This window comes from Coregonus lavaretus (genome assembly GCF_964263955.1).
Source record: "Coregonus lavaretus genome assembly, chromosome: 1".
NCBI classification, from domain to species: domain Eukaryota; kingdom Metazoa; phylum Chordata; class Actinopteri; order Salmoniformes; family Salmonidae; genus Coregonus; species Coregonus lavaretus.
The window spans coordinates 13,802,672-13,819,706 of record NC_139988.1 but is presented as its reverse complement, the minus strand read 5'-3'; the positions used below and the strand labels follow the sequence as shown (position 1 = coordinate 13,819,706).

General features: G+C 44.1%; 1 protein-coding gene across 1 annotated transcript in view; it reads right to left on the bottom strand.

Moving 5' to 3' along the window:
• Window positions 1-4,703: 4,703 nt before the first annotated feature.
• Window positions 4,704-17,035, bottom strand: part of LOC311135023 (beta-1,3-N-acetylglucosaminyltransferase radical fringe-like) — a 33,244-nt gene continuing 20,912 nt past the window's right edge. The window contains exons 3-9 of the mRNA XM_084168867.1: window positions 16,784-16,832; window positions 16,484-16,586; window positions 13,454-13,607; window positions 12,829-12,914; window positions 7,588-7,753; window positions 7,346-7,431; window positions 4,704-6,791 (exon numbers count right to left, since the gene is read on the bottom strand). Coding sequence (XP_084024993.1) covers window positions 6,725-6,791; window positions 7,346-7,431; window positions 7,588-7,753; window positions 12,829-12,914; window positions 13,454-13,607; window positions 16,484-16,586; window positions 16,784-16,832 — 711 coding nt within the window. The 3' untranslated portion in view covers window positions 4,704-6,724. The remainder of the gene's footprint in view (window positions 6,792-7,345; window positions 7,432-7,587; window positions 7,754-12,828; window positions 12,915-13,453; window positions 13,608-16,483; window positions 16,587-16,783; window positions 16,833-17,035) is intronic.

The window sequence follows — 17,035 nt, the reverse complement described above, 5'->3', positions numbered from 1 at the left end:
AAAAATATAAACGCAACATGCAACCATTTCAACAATTTAACTGAGTTACAGTTCTTATAAGGAAATCAGTCAATTTAAATAAATAAATTAGGCCCTAATCTATGGATTTCACATGACTGGGCAGGGGCGCAGCCATGGGTGGGCCTGGGAGGGCACTGGGAAGCAAGGCCCAGACAATCAGAATTCGTTTTTCCCCACGAAAGGGCTTTATTACAGACATAAATACTCCTCAGTTTCATCAGCTGTCCGGGTGGCTGGTCTCAGACGATCCCGCAGGTGAAGAAGCTGAGGTGAAGAAGCCGGATGTGGTGGTCCTGGGCTGGCGTAGTTACACGTGGTCTGCGGTTGTGAGGCCGGTTGGACGTACTGCCAAATTCTCTAAAACAACGTTGGAGGCGGCTTATGGTAGAGAAATTAACATTCACTTCTTTGGCAACAGCTCTGGTGGACATTCCTGCAGTCAGCATGCCAATTGCATGCTCCTTCAAAACTTCAGACATTTGTAGCATTGTGTTGTGTGACAAAACTGCACATTTTAGAGTGGCCTTTATTGTCCCCAGCACAAGGTGAACCTGTGTAATGATTATGCTGTTTAATCAACTTCTTGATATGCCACACCTGTCAGGTGGATGGATTATCTTGGCAAAGGAGAAATGCTCACTAACAGGGATGTAAACAAATTTGTGCCCAAAATTTGAGATATATTTGATTTTTGTGCGTATGGAAGATTTCTGGGATCTTTTATTTCAGCTCATGAAACATGGGACCAACACTTTACATGTTGCGTTTATATTTTTGTTCAGTAAATATTTGCTGACACCCTACAGTCAAATTTTGCCAGCAGTAGAGTAGCTATCTAGCTATATAAACCACGCCCCTCTGCAAACACGCCTTCTCCGATGTTGGTTACAAGGCGGTACTTATTTCAATTAGGTAAGAGAATATCATTTTACCATTGGTGTATTAGTTAGAGTTAGGGTGATATCACCTTATTAATAATGAATCCAAGTGTTTGACATGGGGGATGGGACCAGTAACTTTATGATCAACCTTTATCAATGTAGAAGCAACAGTCATTTTTCATACTTTGGTCATCATACTTTGATCTAGTTTATTCAAATATCATCAAATTTCATGAAAAACATGATTTTGACTGTTCATGACCTTTAAAATGGCAGAAGCATGGCAACATCTATGCTAAAACGAGCTGTATCTCTTAGAATAGAAATGCTGATCTAGGATCAGGTCCCCACCTGTTTTATTAATTATTCAGGCTAAACTGATCCTAGATCAGCAATCCTACTCTGACATGATTTATGAAAACGGGCCATGAGCAATCGTCTCACTAATTACATTTTCATCCACAGTTATAAAAAAAATCACCACAGCTTTTATTTTATGGAAAAGTTTCGGTACAATTTTATAAATGCAGACAGATAATTTGTTTGATCGACATGATGGGATCTTTTTTTGTCTGTAAATTTAATTATGCGAGAAATGGTGGTGGAAATGCATTAATGCGCAAATATTGATATAATAACCATCATAACAAAGTACATTTGGGAGTCACAAGATGATATGGTTTTTAGTCCTCCAAGTAAGACTCGGGAAACCACGCAGTTTATTAGGCTACAGATTAAATACATTATGAACTTCACAGGGTGGTGAAAGTGCAAGGTGCTTGATGCTCCTTTCCAATAACTATGGGTGGTTTTATTTTGGTGATATTATCATTAATGTTTGGCTGCCGTTTAACAAATAACAATAACCTCGCTCTTTTGTCCATAATAATATCATCCTGTAGGCTATACCCACACTGCATCTGCCAGTTGTTGGCAACAGCGCATGTGCCATGTGAGTGGGAGCACTCGCTATAGAACCCAACATTTTTTGTGAGAAAACCACCAGTAGAAAACGCGATGGAAGTATATTTCACTTCTATTTTTTATTCAGTACATGGAAATGTAACTGCAAAGGGTATTTTTATGTGCACTACGTCATCACGCACAAACGTTCACCCGCAGCAAGTCAATTTGATGGAAATGTGCATATTGTCTTTATGCCAATTTTAGAATATTCACATGAAAATCTGTGGCCAATTGGATGGAAACCTAGCTCGTGAGAGAGAAATTACTACCCCAGTGCATAAAGTAATTATCTCAGAGTAATCGTTCCACACTGCTGAAAATGAGGTTGGATTGATGGCAGTTTGTGATAGGGTAAAAGGGAGAGTGATGTATTCAGGCATTAATCTAATGCCATCTGGGCCATTATGTTCCAGTCAAACAAACATTACATAGGCCTCGATGCATTAACTCAGTGTTTACCAACTCCAGTTCTTAAGAACACCCAACAAAACACTTTTTTTTGGTGTGGCCCTGGACAAGCACACTTGAATCCCTTGAGTTGAATCAAGTTTCAAGTTTTAATGTCATGTGCACAAGTACAGTGAATGCCTTTCATTCAAGCTCTAAACCCAACAATGCAGTAATCAATAAATGTAATACCAGAAATTACATAAGGTAGAACAAAAACACACAATAAATAAAAATAGGAAGAACACAAGAAAGTAAGTAAGCATACTATATACAGGGTCAGTTCCAGTACCATATTTACAATGTGCAAGGATACTGGAGTGATTGAGGTAGATACAGTGAGGGAAAAAAGTATTTGATCCCCTGCTGATTTTGTACGTTTGCCCACTGACAAAGAAATGATCAGTCTATAATTTTAATGGTAGGTTTATTTGAACAGTGAGAGACAGAATAACAACAACAAAAATCCAGAAAAACGCATGTCAAAAATGTTATAAATTGATTTGCATTTTAATGAGGGAAATAAGTATTTGACCCCTCTGCAAAACATTACTTAGTACTTGGTGGCAAAACCCTTGTTGGCAATCACAGAGGTCAGACGTTTCTTGTAGTTGGCCACCAGGTTTGCACACATCTCAGGAGGGATTTTGTTCCACTCCTCTTTGCAGATCTTCTCCAAGTCATTAAGGTTTCGAGGCTGACGTTTGGCAACTTGAACCTTCAGCTCCCTCCACAGATTTCCTATGGGATTAAGGTCTGGAGACTGGCTAGGCCACTCCAGGACCTTAATGTGCTTCTTCTTGAGCCACTCCTTTGTTGCCTTGGCCGTGTGTTTTGGATCATTGTCATGCTGGAATACCCATCCACGACCCATTTTCAATGCCCTGGCTGAGGGAAGGAGGTTCTCACCCAAGATTTGACAGTACATGGCCCCGTCCATCATCCCTTTGATGCGGTGAAGTTGTCCTGTCCCCTTAGCAAAAAACACCCCCAAAGCATAATGTTTCCACCTCCATGTTTGTATATGTGCTTTCTTGAGCAGGGGGACCTTGCGGGCGCTGCAGGATTTCAGTCCTTCACAGCGTAGTGTGTTACCAATTGTTTTCTTGGTGACTATGGTCCCAGCTGCCTTGAGATCATTGACAAGATCCTCCCGTGTAGTTCTGGGCTGATTCCTCACTGTTCTCATGATCATTGCAACTCCACGAGGTGAAATCTTGCATGGAGCCCCAGGCCGAGGAAGATTGACAGTTATTTTGTGTTTCTTCCATTTGCGAATAATCGCACCAACTGTTGTCACCTTCTCACCAAGCTGCTTGGCGATGGTCTTGTAGCCCATTCCAGCCTTGTGTAGGTCTACAATCTTGTCCCTGACATCCTTGGAGAGCTCTTTGGTCTTGGCCATGGAGGAGAGTTTGGAATCTGATTGATTGATTGCTTCTGTGGACAGGTGTCTTTTATACAGGTAACAAGCTGAGATTAGGAGCACTCCCTTTAAGAGTGTGCTCCTAATCTCAGCTCGTTACCTGTATAAAAGACACCTGGGAGCCAGAAATCTTTCCGATTGAGAGTGGGTCAAATACTTACTTCCCTCATTAAAATGCAAATCAATTTATAATATTTTTGACATGCGTTTTTCTGGATTTCTTTGTTGTTATTCTGTCTTTCACTGTTCAAATAAACCTACCATTAAAATTATAGACTGATCATGTCTTTGTCAGTGGGCAAACGTACAAAATCAGCAGCGGATCAAATACTTTTTTCCCTCACTGTATAGGGGTAAGGTGACTATATACAGGGTCAGTTCCAGTACCATATTTACAATGTGCAGGGATACTGGAGTGATAGAGGTAGATATGTATAGGGGTAAGGTGACTATATACAGGGTCAGTTCCAGTACCATATTTACAATGTGCAGGGATACTGGAGTGATAGAGGTAGATATGGATAGGGGTAAGGTGACTATATACAGGGTCAGTTCCAGTACCATATTTACAATGTGCAGGGATACTGGAGTGATAGAGGTAGATATGTATAGGGGTAAGGCTTGATGATTGATTGACAAGTTGAATCAGGTGTGTTTGTCCAGGGTTACAATGTTAATGTGTACTGTTGGGGAGTTGGGAAACACTGCATTAGCTCACTGACAAACTTCATGGGCCAAGCACATGTTGTTCCAAAGGGTGAGAACCAAGCAGATTATGTTACCTCAAACACATCTGCCGCTTTAATTAGTATTTTCTGTAATAAGAACAGTAAGTATACCAGCATTGGTCCACTATCCTATTGTACATCACTGTGTTTGTACTTGATTGTCTTAATAATTAGACTGATAAAATCAACTATGAATCTGAAGCAAAGGGACGAGAGAGGAGTGGAGTTGTTTGGTAATGCTGCAAAACATGCTTTATTCAACACAGAGCAAAATAATACATAAATGGTAAAAAGGAGGACAGGAGAAGATGAGAGGAAAAATCACATCCTGACTCGAGTCTGAGTCAGACTCTTCTCTCTCTCTGCCACTGACCTGCAGCGGGGAGAGATTCTGCATTTGGATTCTAGTGTTTTTGTGCAAAAAAGGAGAACGTGAGACATCAGGAAAATACATGTTGTACTTCCAGCTCAAGCTCACACATTACAACACTACTGGAACTTTTAATACAACTAAATATTATACACAGGAATTGAGATGAGTGCAAAACGTGTAGTGTTTCTGACAGAGAAATAACATGTAACATGCATTGGGGGAAACACTTAGAGGCAAAAAAAAAAGAAAGAGTTCTAATGATTCGGTTTTGTTCACTGCAGGGCTGTGTGTGTGTGTGTGTGTGTGTGTGTGTGTGTGTGTGGTGCACACTCGTTTTTATTCATACAGTACTATCACAGTTTCATTCCTGTAATAAATGTGTCATATGCATTTCCAAAGTCTAGTTGACTGGCATCATCTTTGGCTGTTAAGATGTTAAAATCATTCTGATTGTGGTTAGGTTGCACACACACATGTGCACACACCAGTTTGAAACCTCTTCTGGTAAGAAATTTACTTCAGGACATGAGGGGCACAACAAGGCTCTGTAAAGTGAAACTGACGTCAGTATGCTGCTAACAGTATGGCTTCCTTCACTGTCCCTGTCCCCACACCGGGGGACTAGTGATCCTCTGCTCGCAAACACACGTGACCGCTCTCCTTGACAACGTACCAATCGATTTACCTATACAAAAGTATCCAATGGGATGGCTCCATCTGCAACATTTCAAGCTAGCTGTGGAGTGAGCTTACGCTATGTTCTTAACTCCGTTAAACAATCACAAACGGCTCTCACGCATTACTTTAACTTTGTCTTCCTGTAACACTGATATCAGATATTAATCTCTGATGAATTCTGGTCATGAGCCCTTGTATAATAAAACACCAGTCCAGTACATTTTTGAGACCTAAAAACAAATACATTTACATTTCACCCTGTTCAGCATCTTAAGGTACCTTTTCAACAGTCATTTAAGTACATTAACACTCCTTCAAAAGACATCTCTGGACCACAATAGTACGTTTGGGATTTAAAGCTACAATCAAAGCAACGAGTGGTGAAACATCGCCACAGCAACCGCTAACGGTAGTGGGATGTTTCGTCATCATCTCACCATGACCAAAGTGATCCTCACTCCAGTTACCTCGTCTTGTCTCGCCTCATGTCCTCTCAAAGACCCACAGACGTCTAGCCATTTTATCTGAGTTAAGTGGTTCTGTAGGGTTAGCCTGGGTGCCAGTGAACCTGTTTTATCTGAGTGAAGTGGTTCTGTAGGGTTAGCCTGGGTGCCAGTGAACCTGTTTTATCTGAGTGAAGTGGTTCTGTAGGGTTAGCCTGGGTGCCAGTGAACCTGTTTTATCTGAGTGAAGTGGTTCTGTAGGGTTAGCCTGGGTGCCAGTGAACATGTTTTATCTGAGTGAAGTGGTTCTGTAGGGTTAGCCTGGGTGCCAGTGAACCTGCTTTATCTGAGTGAAGTGGTTCTGTAGGGTTAGCCTGGGTGCCAGTGAACCTGTTTTATCTGAGTGAAGTGGTTCTGTAGGGTTAGCCTGGGTGCCAATGAACCTGTTTTATCTCAGTGAAGTGGTTCTGTAGGGTTAGCCTGGGTGCCAGTGAACCTGTTTTATATATAATAATATAATAATAATATGCCATTTAGCAGACGCTTTTATCCAAAGCGACTTACAGTCATGCGTGCATACATTTTTGTGTATGGGTGGTCCCGGGGATCGAACCCACTACCTTGGCGTTACAAGCGTCTGAGTGAAGTGGTTCTGTAGGGTTAGCCTGGGTGCCAGTGAACCTGTTTAGCTAGCATACATGGGGACACCAGTCAACCAGGCTGGTAGGAAGTATTGTAGATATGCTGTACTGTAGTGGCCATCAATGGTGACCCTTACTAGGACACCAGTCAGTCTCTGGGTAGAGGAGGCAGTGGACAGTCTTAAATCTAGAGAGAGAGGCCGAGAGGAGAGATGGAGGGAGAGAGGAGAGATGGAGGGGTAGAAAGGGAGAGAGGAGAGATGGAGTGGGAGAAAGGGAGAGAGAGGGAGATGGTAAGACAAAGAGAAAAGAGGGGGGAGAGAGAGGAGAGAGAGAGAGGGGGGAGAGAGAGGAAGATGGTAAGACAAAGAGAAAAGAGGGGGGAGAGAGAGGAGAGAGAGAGAGGAAGATGGTAAGACAAAGAGAAAAGAGTTGGGGGAGAGAGAGGGGGGAGAGAGGGGAGAGAGAGAGAGAGGGGGAGAGAGAGGAAGATGGTAAGACAAAGAGAAAAGAGTTGGGGGAGAGAGAGGGGGGAGAGAGGGGGGAGAGAGGGGAGGGAGAGAGGGGAGAGAGAGAGAGAGGGGAGAGAGGGGGGAGAGAGAGAGGATAACCATTTACATGTCATTCACAATTCAGCTAGAGCAAAATGCACTGAGGCAGAGGTTTAGCAAACCAGTGTCATGTAATTTCCTTGTGCCTGACAATGTTGGGTGAATGTTGGGGTAATGTTTGTCTGTTTACCGTGACGGGTCCTCCACCAGAGAGAAGGCTCCGCCAATGCTGATCACATTCCTCCTGTTCTCAAAACCCCCGTAGCTCAAAGTGACCTAGACACACACACACACACACACACACACACAGTTTGTATTTGATGGCTGAAAACAATTGGAAGCTGTTGTATGCATCACAGACAAAAAGACAAAGGAGGGTTGTCTCTTTCTCTCCCTCTGTCTCCCTCTCTCTCTCTCTCCCTCCACCCCTACCTGCTCCAGAATGGTGTCTGTGGGCAGCCTCTGCAGGTTCTCCAGGTGGGAGTGGAAGAGCTGTGTATGTGTCAGCTTCACCTCCAGCAGCGCCTCGATGATGTAACCGATGGTGCAGTCGTCAGGGAGACGGATCTTCTCCGCCGTGCTGATGAAGTTCCCCAGACTGGGGGGAGGAGGAGGAGGAGTGGAGAGGGTGAGAGGGAGAGAAAGGAGGGAGGGAGAGAGAAGAAAGGGGAGGGAAGAGGTGAGGTAGTGAGTGAACTGCTCAAAACAGTTTGGCTTAATAGCTTAAAGGTAAGATTCCCCCATTTTGAATGTTATATCGTATTTATGTATCTCTGAGCGATGTTCTATCGATTCCCGAGGTCATTTCATGTTTTCATGTGTACTGTATCTACAGTATATGTAGCAACGGTCATCAACATTTTTTAAAGGTTTTAACAACAATTCTAACGAATGCAACAGTTGGAAACTACCCAACAGGGGGGTAAAAATATGACAAAACCAGGTATACAGAGAAAGAGGCTTTGAAGGAACTGTTTCGTGAGTCAGACACAGATGCTGAGAGCAACCTGGACCAAGATGACTATGACTTGGGCTTAGAAAAATGTTTTCTAGAAGGATTAGATTCCGTTTTAGATCTGTAAGTAAATTATTTTGTATAACTTTCTTTACTGTATGTACACTGCTCAAAAAAATAAAGGGTACACTTAAACAACACAATGTAACTCCAAGTCAATCACACTTCTGTGAAATCAAACTGTCCACTTAGGAAGCAACACTGATTGACAATACATTTCACATGCTGTTGTGCAAATGGAATAGACAACAGGTGGAAATTATAGGCAATTAGCAAGACACCCCCAATAAAGGACTGGTTTTGCAGGTGGTGACCACAGACCACTTCTCAGTTCCTATGCTTCCTGGCTGATGTTTTGGTCACTTTTGAATGTTGGCGGTACTTTCACTTTAGTGGTAGCATGAGATGGAGTCTACAACCCACACAAGTGGCTCAGGTAGTGCAGCTCATCCAGGATGGCACATCAATGCGAGCTGTGGCAAGAAGGTTTGCTGTGTCTGTCAGCGTAGTGTCCAGAGCATGGAGGCGCTACCAGGAGACAGGCCAGTACATCAGGAGACGTGGAGGAGGCCGTAGGAGGGCAACAACCCAGCAGCAGGACTGCTACCTCCGCCTTTGTACAAGGAGGAGCAGGAGGAGCACTGCCAGAGCCCTGCAAAATGACCTCCAGCAGGCCACAAATGTGCATGTGTCTGCTCAAACGGTCAGAAACAGACTCCATGAGGGTAGTATGAGGGCCCGACGTCCACAGGTGGGGGTTGTGCTTACAGCCCAACACCGTGCAGGACGTTTGGCATTTGCCAGAGAACACCAAGATTGGCAAATTCGCCACTGGCGCCCTGTGCTCTTCACAGATGAAAGCAGGTTCACACTGAGCACATGTGACAGACGTGACAGAGTCTGGAGACGCCGTGGAGAACGTTCTGCTGCCTGCAACATCCTCCAGCATGACTGGTTTGGCTGTGGGTCAGTCATGTTGTGGGTTGGCATTTCTTTGGGGGGCCGCACAGCCCTCCATGTGCTCGCCAGAGGTAGCCTGACTGCCATTAGGTTCCGAGATGAGATCCTCAGACCCCTTGTGAGACCATATGCTGGTGCGGTTGGCCCTGGGTTCCTCCTAATGCAAGACAATGCTAGACCTCATGTGGCTGGAGTGTGTCAGCAGTTCCTGCAAGAGGAAGGCATTGATGCTATGGACTGGCCCGCCCGTTCCCCAGACCTGAATCCAATTGAGCACATCTGGGACATCCTGTCTCGCTCCATCCACCAACGCCATGTTGCACCACAGACTGTCCAGGAGTTGGCGGATGCTTTAGTCCAGGTCTGGGAGGAGATCCCTCAGGAGACCATCCGCCACCTCATCAGGAGCATGCCCAGGCATTGTAGGGAGGTCATACAGGCACGTGGAGGCCACACACACTATTGAGCCTCATTTTGACTTGTTTTAAGGACATTACATCAAAGTTGGATCAGCCTGTAGTGTGGTTTTCCACTTTAATTTTGAGGGTGAATCCAAATCCAGACCTCCATGGGTTGATACATTTGATTTCCATTGATAATTTGTGTGTGATTTTGTTGTCAGCACATTCAACTATGTAAAGAAAAAAGTATTTAATAAGATTATTTCATTCATTCAGATCTAGGATGTGTTATTTTAGTGTTCCCTTTTTTGAGCAGTGTATTTAATATGTTTTATCTAGTTGTGGTCTGCTCCTTTGTGCTTTGTATTTCTAGCATAGCGGTGTCCTTTCCTGTGTAGCCTATATCCTGTCTATCATTCCAAAGTACTTACATATTGTATATATTTCACATTAGTTTGCTGCTAAAAGTTGGATATATTCTGTTTAACTTTGGAGAGGCCACCAGATTATCATGGCCATTGTTACTTTGTCTCTAAAGGTAGGCTACCTGTGTCCCACTGTTTGCTTTGTTTAGGCTAGTATAGCTTTTACATTACAGTAATGTTGTCTGCTTTTTTGTGGACTGAATAGTCGTGGTCAAAGGTTTTGAGTATTGGTCTTCACAAATTTCGCTGCTTCAGGGTTATGAGATATTTTTGTCAGATGATACTATGGTATACTGAAGTATAATTGCAAGCATTCCATAAGTGTCAAAGGCTTTTATTGACAATTACATTAAGTTTATGCAAAGAGTCAATATTTGCAGTGTTGACCCTACTTTTTCAAGACCTCTGCAATCCGCCCTGGCATGCTGTCAATTAACTTCTAGGCCACATCCTGACTGATGGCAGCCCATTCTTGCATAATCAATGCTTGGAGTTTGTCAGAATATGTGGGTTTTTGTTTGTCCACCCGCCTCTTGAGGATTGACCAATGGGATTAAGGTCTGGGGAGTTTCCTGGCCATGGACCCAAAATTCAGATGTTTTGTTCCCCGAGCCACTTAGTTATCACTTTTGCCTTATGGCAAGGTGCTCCATCATGCTGGAAAAGGCATTGGTAGTCACCAAACTGTTCTTGGATGGTTGGGAGAAGTTGCTCTCGGAGGATGTGTTGGTACCATTCTTTATTCATGGCTGTGTTCTTAGGCAAAATTGTGAGCGAGCCCACTCCCTTGGTTGAGAAGCAACCACACACATGAATGGTCTCAGGATGCTTTACTGTTGGCATGACACACGACTGATGGTAGCGCTCACCTTGTCTTCTCCGGACAAGGTGTTTTCCGGATGCCCCAAACAATCAGAAAGGGGATTCATCAGAGAAAATGACTTTACCCCAGTCCTCAGCAGTCCAATCCCTGTACCTTTTGCAGAATATCAGTCTGTCCCTGATGTTTTTCCTGGAGAGAAGTGGCTTCTTTGCTGCCCTTCTTAACTCCAGGCCATCCTCCAAAAGTCTTCGCCTCACTGTGCGTGCAGATGAACTCACACCTGCCTACTGCCATTCCTGAGCAAGCTCTGCACTGGTGGTGCCCCGATCCCGCAGCTGAATCAACTTTAGGAGATGGTCCTGGCCTGTGAAGCCCTTTTTGTGCAAAGCAATGATGACGGCACGTGTTTCCTTGCAGGTAACCATGGTTAACAGAGGAAGAACAATGATTTCAAGCACCACCCTCCTTTTAAAGCTTCCAGTCTGTTATTCTAACTCAATCAGCATGACAGAGTGATCTCCAGCCTTGTCCTCGTCAACACTCTCACCTGTGTTAACGAGAGAATCACTGACATGATGGCAGCTAGTCCTTTTGTGGCAGGGCTGAAATGCAGTGGAAATGTTTTTTGGGGATTAAGTTCATTTTCATGGCAAAGAGGGACTTTGCAATTAATTGCAATTCATCTGATCACTCTTCATGACATTCTGGAGTATATGCAAATTGCCATAATCAAAACTGAGGCAGCAGACTTTGTGAAAATTAGAATTTGTGTCATTCTCAAAACTTTTGACCACGACTGTATGTATAGCTTACACACAGTATAGGCCTATGTAACTGTGTCCTGTTTGTGCAATATATTTCAAATTAGTTTTCCACTGGGAAGCAGGGGCGTAGGCATGGGTGGGCCTGGGTGGACAGAGGCCCACCCACTGGGGAGCCAGGCCCTGCCAGGCCCACCCAATCAGATTGAGCAAAAACAACACATTATTACAACAAAAATACTACTCAGCACCCCCCACCCACCCTTGTCTCTTATGTGTCCCACTGTTTGCATTGTGGCTTTGTGTGTGTGTGTGTGTGTGTGCGTCTGTGTTTCACACCTCTGTGTGAGCCACTCTCCAGACAGTGTCCAAATAATCTTATTCATTATGATCTAAAAAGCCAAACTGATCCTAGATCAGCACTCTTACTCTGAGATGCTTTGTGGACAGGTGAGCTGGCTGCTCTCTCACCTGGCAAGTTGTGAAGGGCCAGTCTACAACCCCCCTGGCCTGCTATGTCCAGTGGGGGAGGGGAACCTACTGAAGGAGTTAGACATGTACAGAGTTAGTCTCTGAGAGAGGGCTGTGAGATGCTAAAAGTCACCAGCAGGGAATTTGTAACACAGTTTAGGCTGGGTGTTAGCCTTTAGCATATTGCTTTTATATTAGAATAATGTAGTTTTGTAAGATTTGTCAACTGCAATACTGATCCCTTTATATTCCTGTATTTTATTCCCCACAGAGAGGATGCTGAGGAGGATGAGGAGGATGATGATGTTTGGGAGGTTGAAAGGACACTTGGATGTCCCCTGACACAACCACAATGTTTGAGAGAAGTTGATATTGTAGACATTTTGTTTTTATACCCCTTACTAAAACGTTTATAAAGTTATAGCTGTTGTGTCTATCAATCACATTTTTTCCACAGAAGTTTTTGAGTTGTTGTGGAAGCCATCTGAGGAGTTTCCAGCTCTATTCATCGATCATTTACTTATAGCTTGTCCATGAAAGATTACATTTTAAAAAAAGGTTACTTTGTGTGTGTTTGATCTTGTGTGATCTGAACTGTGCCATTCCTATGTTCTGACAATTTCCTTATCTCCCAGGTGTGATACCAAGTTTATGTATGTCCTTATCATATAACTGTTCATTAAAAGTAGTTATTTTTGGGTGTGTCTATTTAGGCTGAAATCTACATTTCTGCATTTACATTTAAATTACCCTTTAAACAGCCACAATAATATGGGCATCTGAAGAACATTGAAAATGTTGAACTGTTCAAACTCACCTAGCCCATGGACTCATCTTGAGGGCCAGACCACGACTGATACAGAACCCTGCTCCTCCTGTAGCGAACCAGAACCTCACTGACACCTGGGAGAAGAAAACAAGGGTCAGAGGTCAGAAGTAAGAGAACAAGAGAGGGATAGAGAGAAAGAAAGAGACAGGAAGGGAGGTATTGACAGAACGACAGATAGAAGGGATGGAGAAAGAGAGAGACAGGAAGGGAGGTATAGACAGAACGACAGATAGAAGGAATGGAGAAAGAGAGAGACAGGAAGGGAGGTATAGACAGAACGACAGATAGAAGGAATGGAGAAAGAGAGAGACAGGAAGGGAGGTATAGACAGAACGACAGATAGAAGGAATGGAGAAAGAGAGAGACAGGAAGGGAGGTATAGACAGAACGACAGATAGAAGGAATGGAGAAAGAGAGAGACAGGAAGGGAGGTATAGACAGAACGACAGATAGAAGGAATGGAGAAAGAGAGAGACAGGAAGGGAGGTATAGACAGAACGACAGATAGAAGGAATGGAGAAAGAGAGAGACAGGAAGGGAGGTATAGACAGAACGACAGAAGGGATGGAGAAAGAGAGAGACAGACAGACATACAGACACTGGATGTACTCACAGATCCGTCACTCTTGACCCTCTCTGCGGCCTCTATGGGGTGGTCGAGGCTGGGCCGGCCCAGGTAAACATCCTGGGTGTGGTGGTAGGAGGACAGCAGCTTCAGCAGACTGGGTACAATCACATAGTTATCATCATCCATATGGCAGAACCACCTGGGGGGGGGGGGGGGATGCAAGCTATTACATAAATACAGTTACTATAAAGTTGTTATAGATAAATGTTATGAAGTGTTACTGACATGTTAAGTTGTTAACATCACATTATCACAACAGTGATGGTGTTCATCAATGTATAGAAGTAACAAATACTGGAATAAATACAGTACATGTGACAGGAACAAATACAGGACATGGGACTGGAACAAATACAGGACATGGGACTGGAACAAATACAGGACTTGGGACTGGAACAAATACAGGACATGGGACTGGAACAAATACAGGACATGGGACTGGAACAAATACAGGACATGGGACTGGAACAAATACAGGACTTGGGACTGGAACAAATACAGGACATGGGACTGGAACAAATACAGGACATGGGACTGGAACGAACGTGTCCATGTTTTCAAATAGGCCTGTGATTGGCAGAGGTATGTGGAGACATACAGTCCTATTCAACTGTTGACCTCCTTAACCAAACATACAGAGAATCTAAGACATACACTACATGACCAAAAGTATGTGGACACCTGCTCATCGAACATCTCATTTCAAAATCATGGGCTTTAATATGGAGTTAGTCCCTCCTTTGCTGCTATAACAGCCTCCACTCTTCTGGGAAGGCTTTCCACTAGATGTTGAAACATTGTTGCAGGGACTTGCTTCCATTCAGCCACAAGAGCATTAGTGAGGTTGGGCACTGATGTTGGGCGATTAGGCCTGGCTCGCAGTCGGCGTTCCAATTCTTCCCAAAGGTGTTCAATGGGGTTGAGGTCAGGGCTCAGTGCAGGCCAGTCAAGTTCTTCCACACCGATGTCGACAAACCATTTCTGTATGGACCTCGCTTTGTGCACGGGGGCATTGTCTTGCTGAAACAGGAAAGGGCCTTCCCCAAACTGTTGCCACAAAGTTGGAAGCACGTCACGCCCTGACTCAGGGGACGCTTATATGTTGAGTCAGGGTGTGTATATTCCTTGTTGTGCTTGTTCTATGTATGAGGATCTAGTATGTCTAGTTCTATGTTGGCCGGTGTGGTTCTCAATCAGAGGCAGCTGTCGCTCGTTGTCTCTGATTGGGGCCCATACTTAAGCAGCCTATTGGCACTGTCTAGTTGTGGGATCTTGTTCCGTGTAAGGTTTGTTTTCTGTACTACCTTGGACTTCACGTTTCGTTTCATTTATTGTTTTGTCGTGGTGTTTATTCAGTTAAAATAAACATGTATGCATATCACGCTGCGCCTTGGTCTGACCCGTCATTCAACAAGCGTGACAGCACAGAATCGTCTAAAATGTCATTGTATGCTGTAGCGTTAAGATTTCCCTTCACTGGAACTAAGGGGCCTAGCCCGAACAATGAAAAACAGCCCCAGACCATTATTCCTCCTCCACCAAACTCTACAGTCGGCACTATGCATTGGGGCAGGTAGCATTCTCCTGGCATCCACCAAACCCAGATTCGTCCGTCGGATTGCTAGATGGTGAAGTGTGATTCATCACTCCAGAGATCATGTTTCCACTGCTCCAAAGTCCAATGGTGGCGAGCTTTACACCACTCTAGCCGACGCTTAGCATTGCGCATGGTGATCTTAGACTTGTGTGCGGCTGCTCGGCCATGGAAACCCATTTCATGAAGCTCCCAACAAACAATTATTGTGCCGATGTTGCTTCCAGAGGCAGTTTGGAACTCGGTAGTGAGTGTTGCAACCGAGGACAGATTATTTTTTACGAGCTAAGCGCTTCAGCACTCGGCGGTCCTGTTCTGTGAGCTTGTGTGGCCTACCACTTTGCGGCTGAGCCGTTGTTGCTCCTAGACGTTTCCACTTCACAATAACAGCACTTACAGTTGACCGGGGCAGCTCTAGCAGTGGGTGCTCGATTTTATACACCTGTCAGCAATGGGTGTGGCTGAAATAGCTGAATCCACTAATTTGAAGGGGTGTCCACATACTTTTGTATATACAATGTATGTCTATGTGTGAGATGTACTCTCAAAAAAGGCCTCATCTCAGCAGTAAAGAAATAGCTGTATTTCTTTACATAAGACAGGCAGTCTGCTGAAACTGGGGGGCTCAGTACTCTTGACAAAGGCAGCAGGGTTAAAGGTCCGATGCAGCCGTTTTTATCTCAATATAAAATAATTTCTGGGTAACTATTAAGTACCTTACTGTGATTGTTTTCAATTAAAAAGGTCAAAGGGAAACCAGAATAGCTTCTTACCAAAGAGCCATTTCACAAGCAAGAATGTTGCTAGGACTGTCTAGGAGTGGTCCGAGTTGGGAGGGGAACTGAAAACGATCTGTTTTTGGCAGAGAGGTTTGGAACTCTTTTTATTGGTCTATTAACTAATTTACCGCTTGGTGATGTCACCAGTCAGGCCAAAACTCCATCCCACCAAAACAGGCTGAAATTTCAGGCAGTCTTTTCAAACATTTTACAATTTCACAGTATTATTCCAACCTCATAGTATGGGAAATACAGTATATATAAAACACCAGAAAATCCAGTTTTGACTGCACTGGGCTTTAAACACCAAGCAAGTGGGACTACTTCAGGTCTCTGATCAGGGCAGGAGAAAACATTCACTTCTTCTGAATTGGCTACTTATTGGCCGATTATAATAAATGACTTCATCTATAGTTAAGTTCTTAGCATGCAATGTGATGGGGAATAGCAGGTGTAGCAGACATGGTTGCTCATGGTCACGTGATGAGGTAGCCCCGCCAGCGACATCAAAATCAGTGGTCGTCCCAAGAGGGAATTTCCTTTTGGTGTAATGGTCAAGACGTGGGTTTCTCCCGTGGGAGACCTAGGTTCAAATCCCACCGATTACACAGGCAGTAAGGTAAAGTGTGACTGAACACTCACTTCCTCTGTGACTCGATGAACTTGTCGTATTCCACAGACATCTTACAGCACAGGGCCTGCCGCGTGTGTACTGCTGAACAGTTGGTGTTGACGACGTTAGCACCTGACAGAGAGAAAGAGAAACGGTGCTGAGCCCACTTATCTTACTACTGAGACCTTTATAACGGAGTATCAAATGCACATATGCCTGATAACATATTATAAGTCTCTCTAAGAACATCAATCACAAAGGTACAGTGACACAATAATTGCTCTCCTATTTGTACTTCCATTGTCCACCTGAAGAGTGTATTGTTTTACCTGCTCTCCTCCTCAGCTCCTGATCCTCCCCATCTGTGAATATAAAGGTCTTGAGGACACAAACACACAGAGAGAGAGAGAGAGAGAGAGAGAGAGAGAGAGAGAGAGAGAGAGAGAGAGAGAGAGAGAGAGAGAGAGAGAGAGAGAGAGAGAGAGAGAGAGAGAGAGAGAGAGAGAGAGAGAGAGAGAGAGAAAGAGAGAGAGAGAGAGAGAGAGAGAGAGAGAGAGAGAGAGAGAGATGGTGTTAACGGA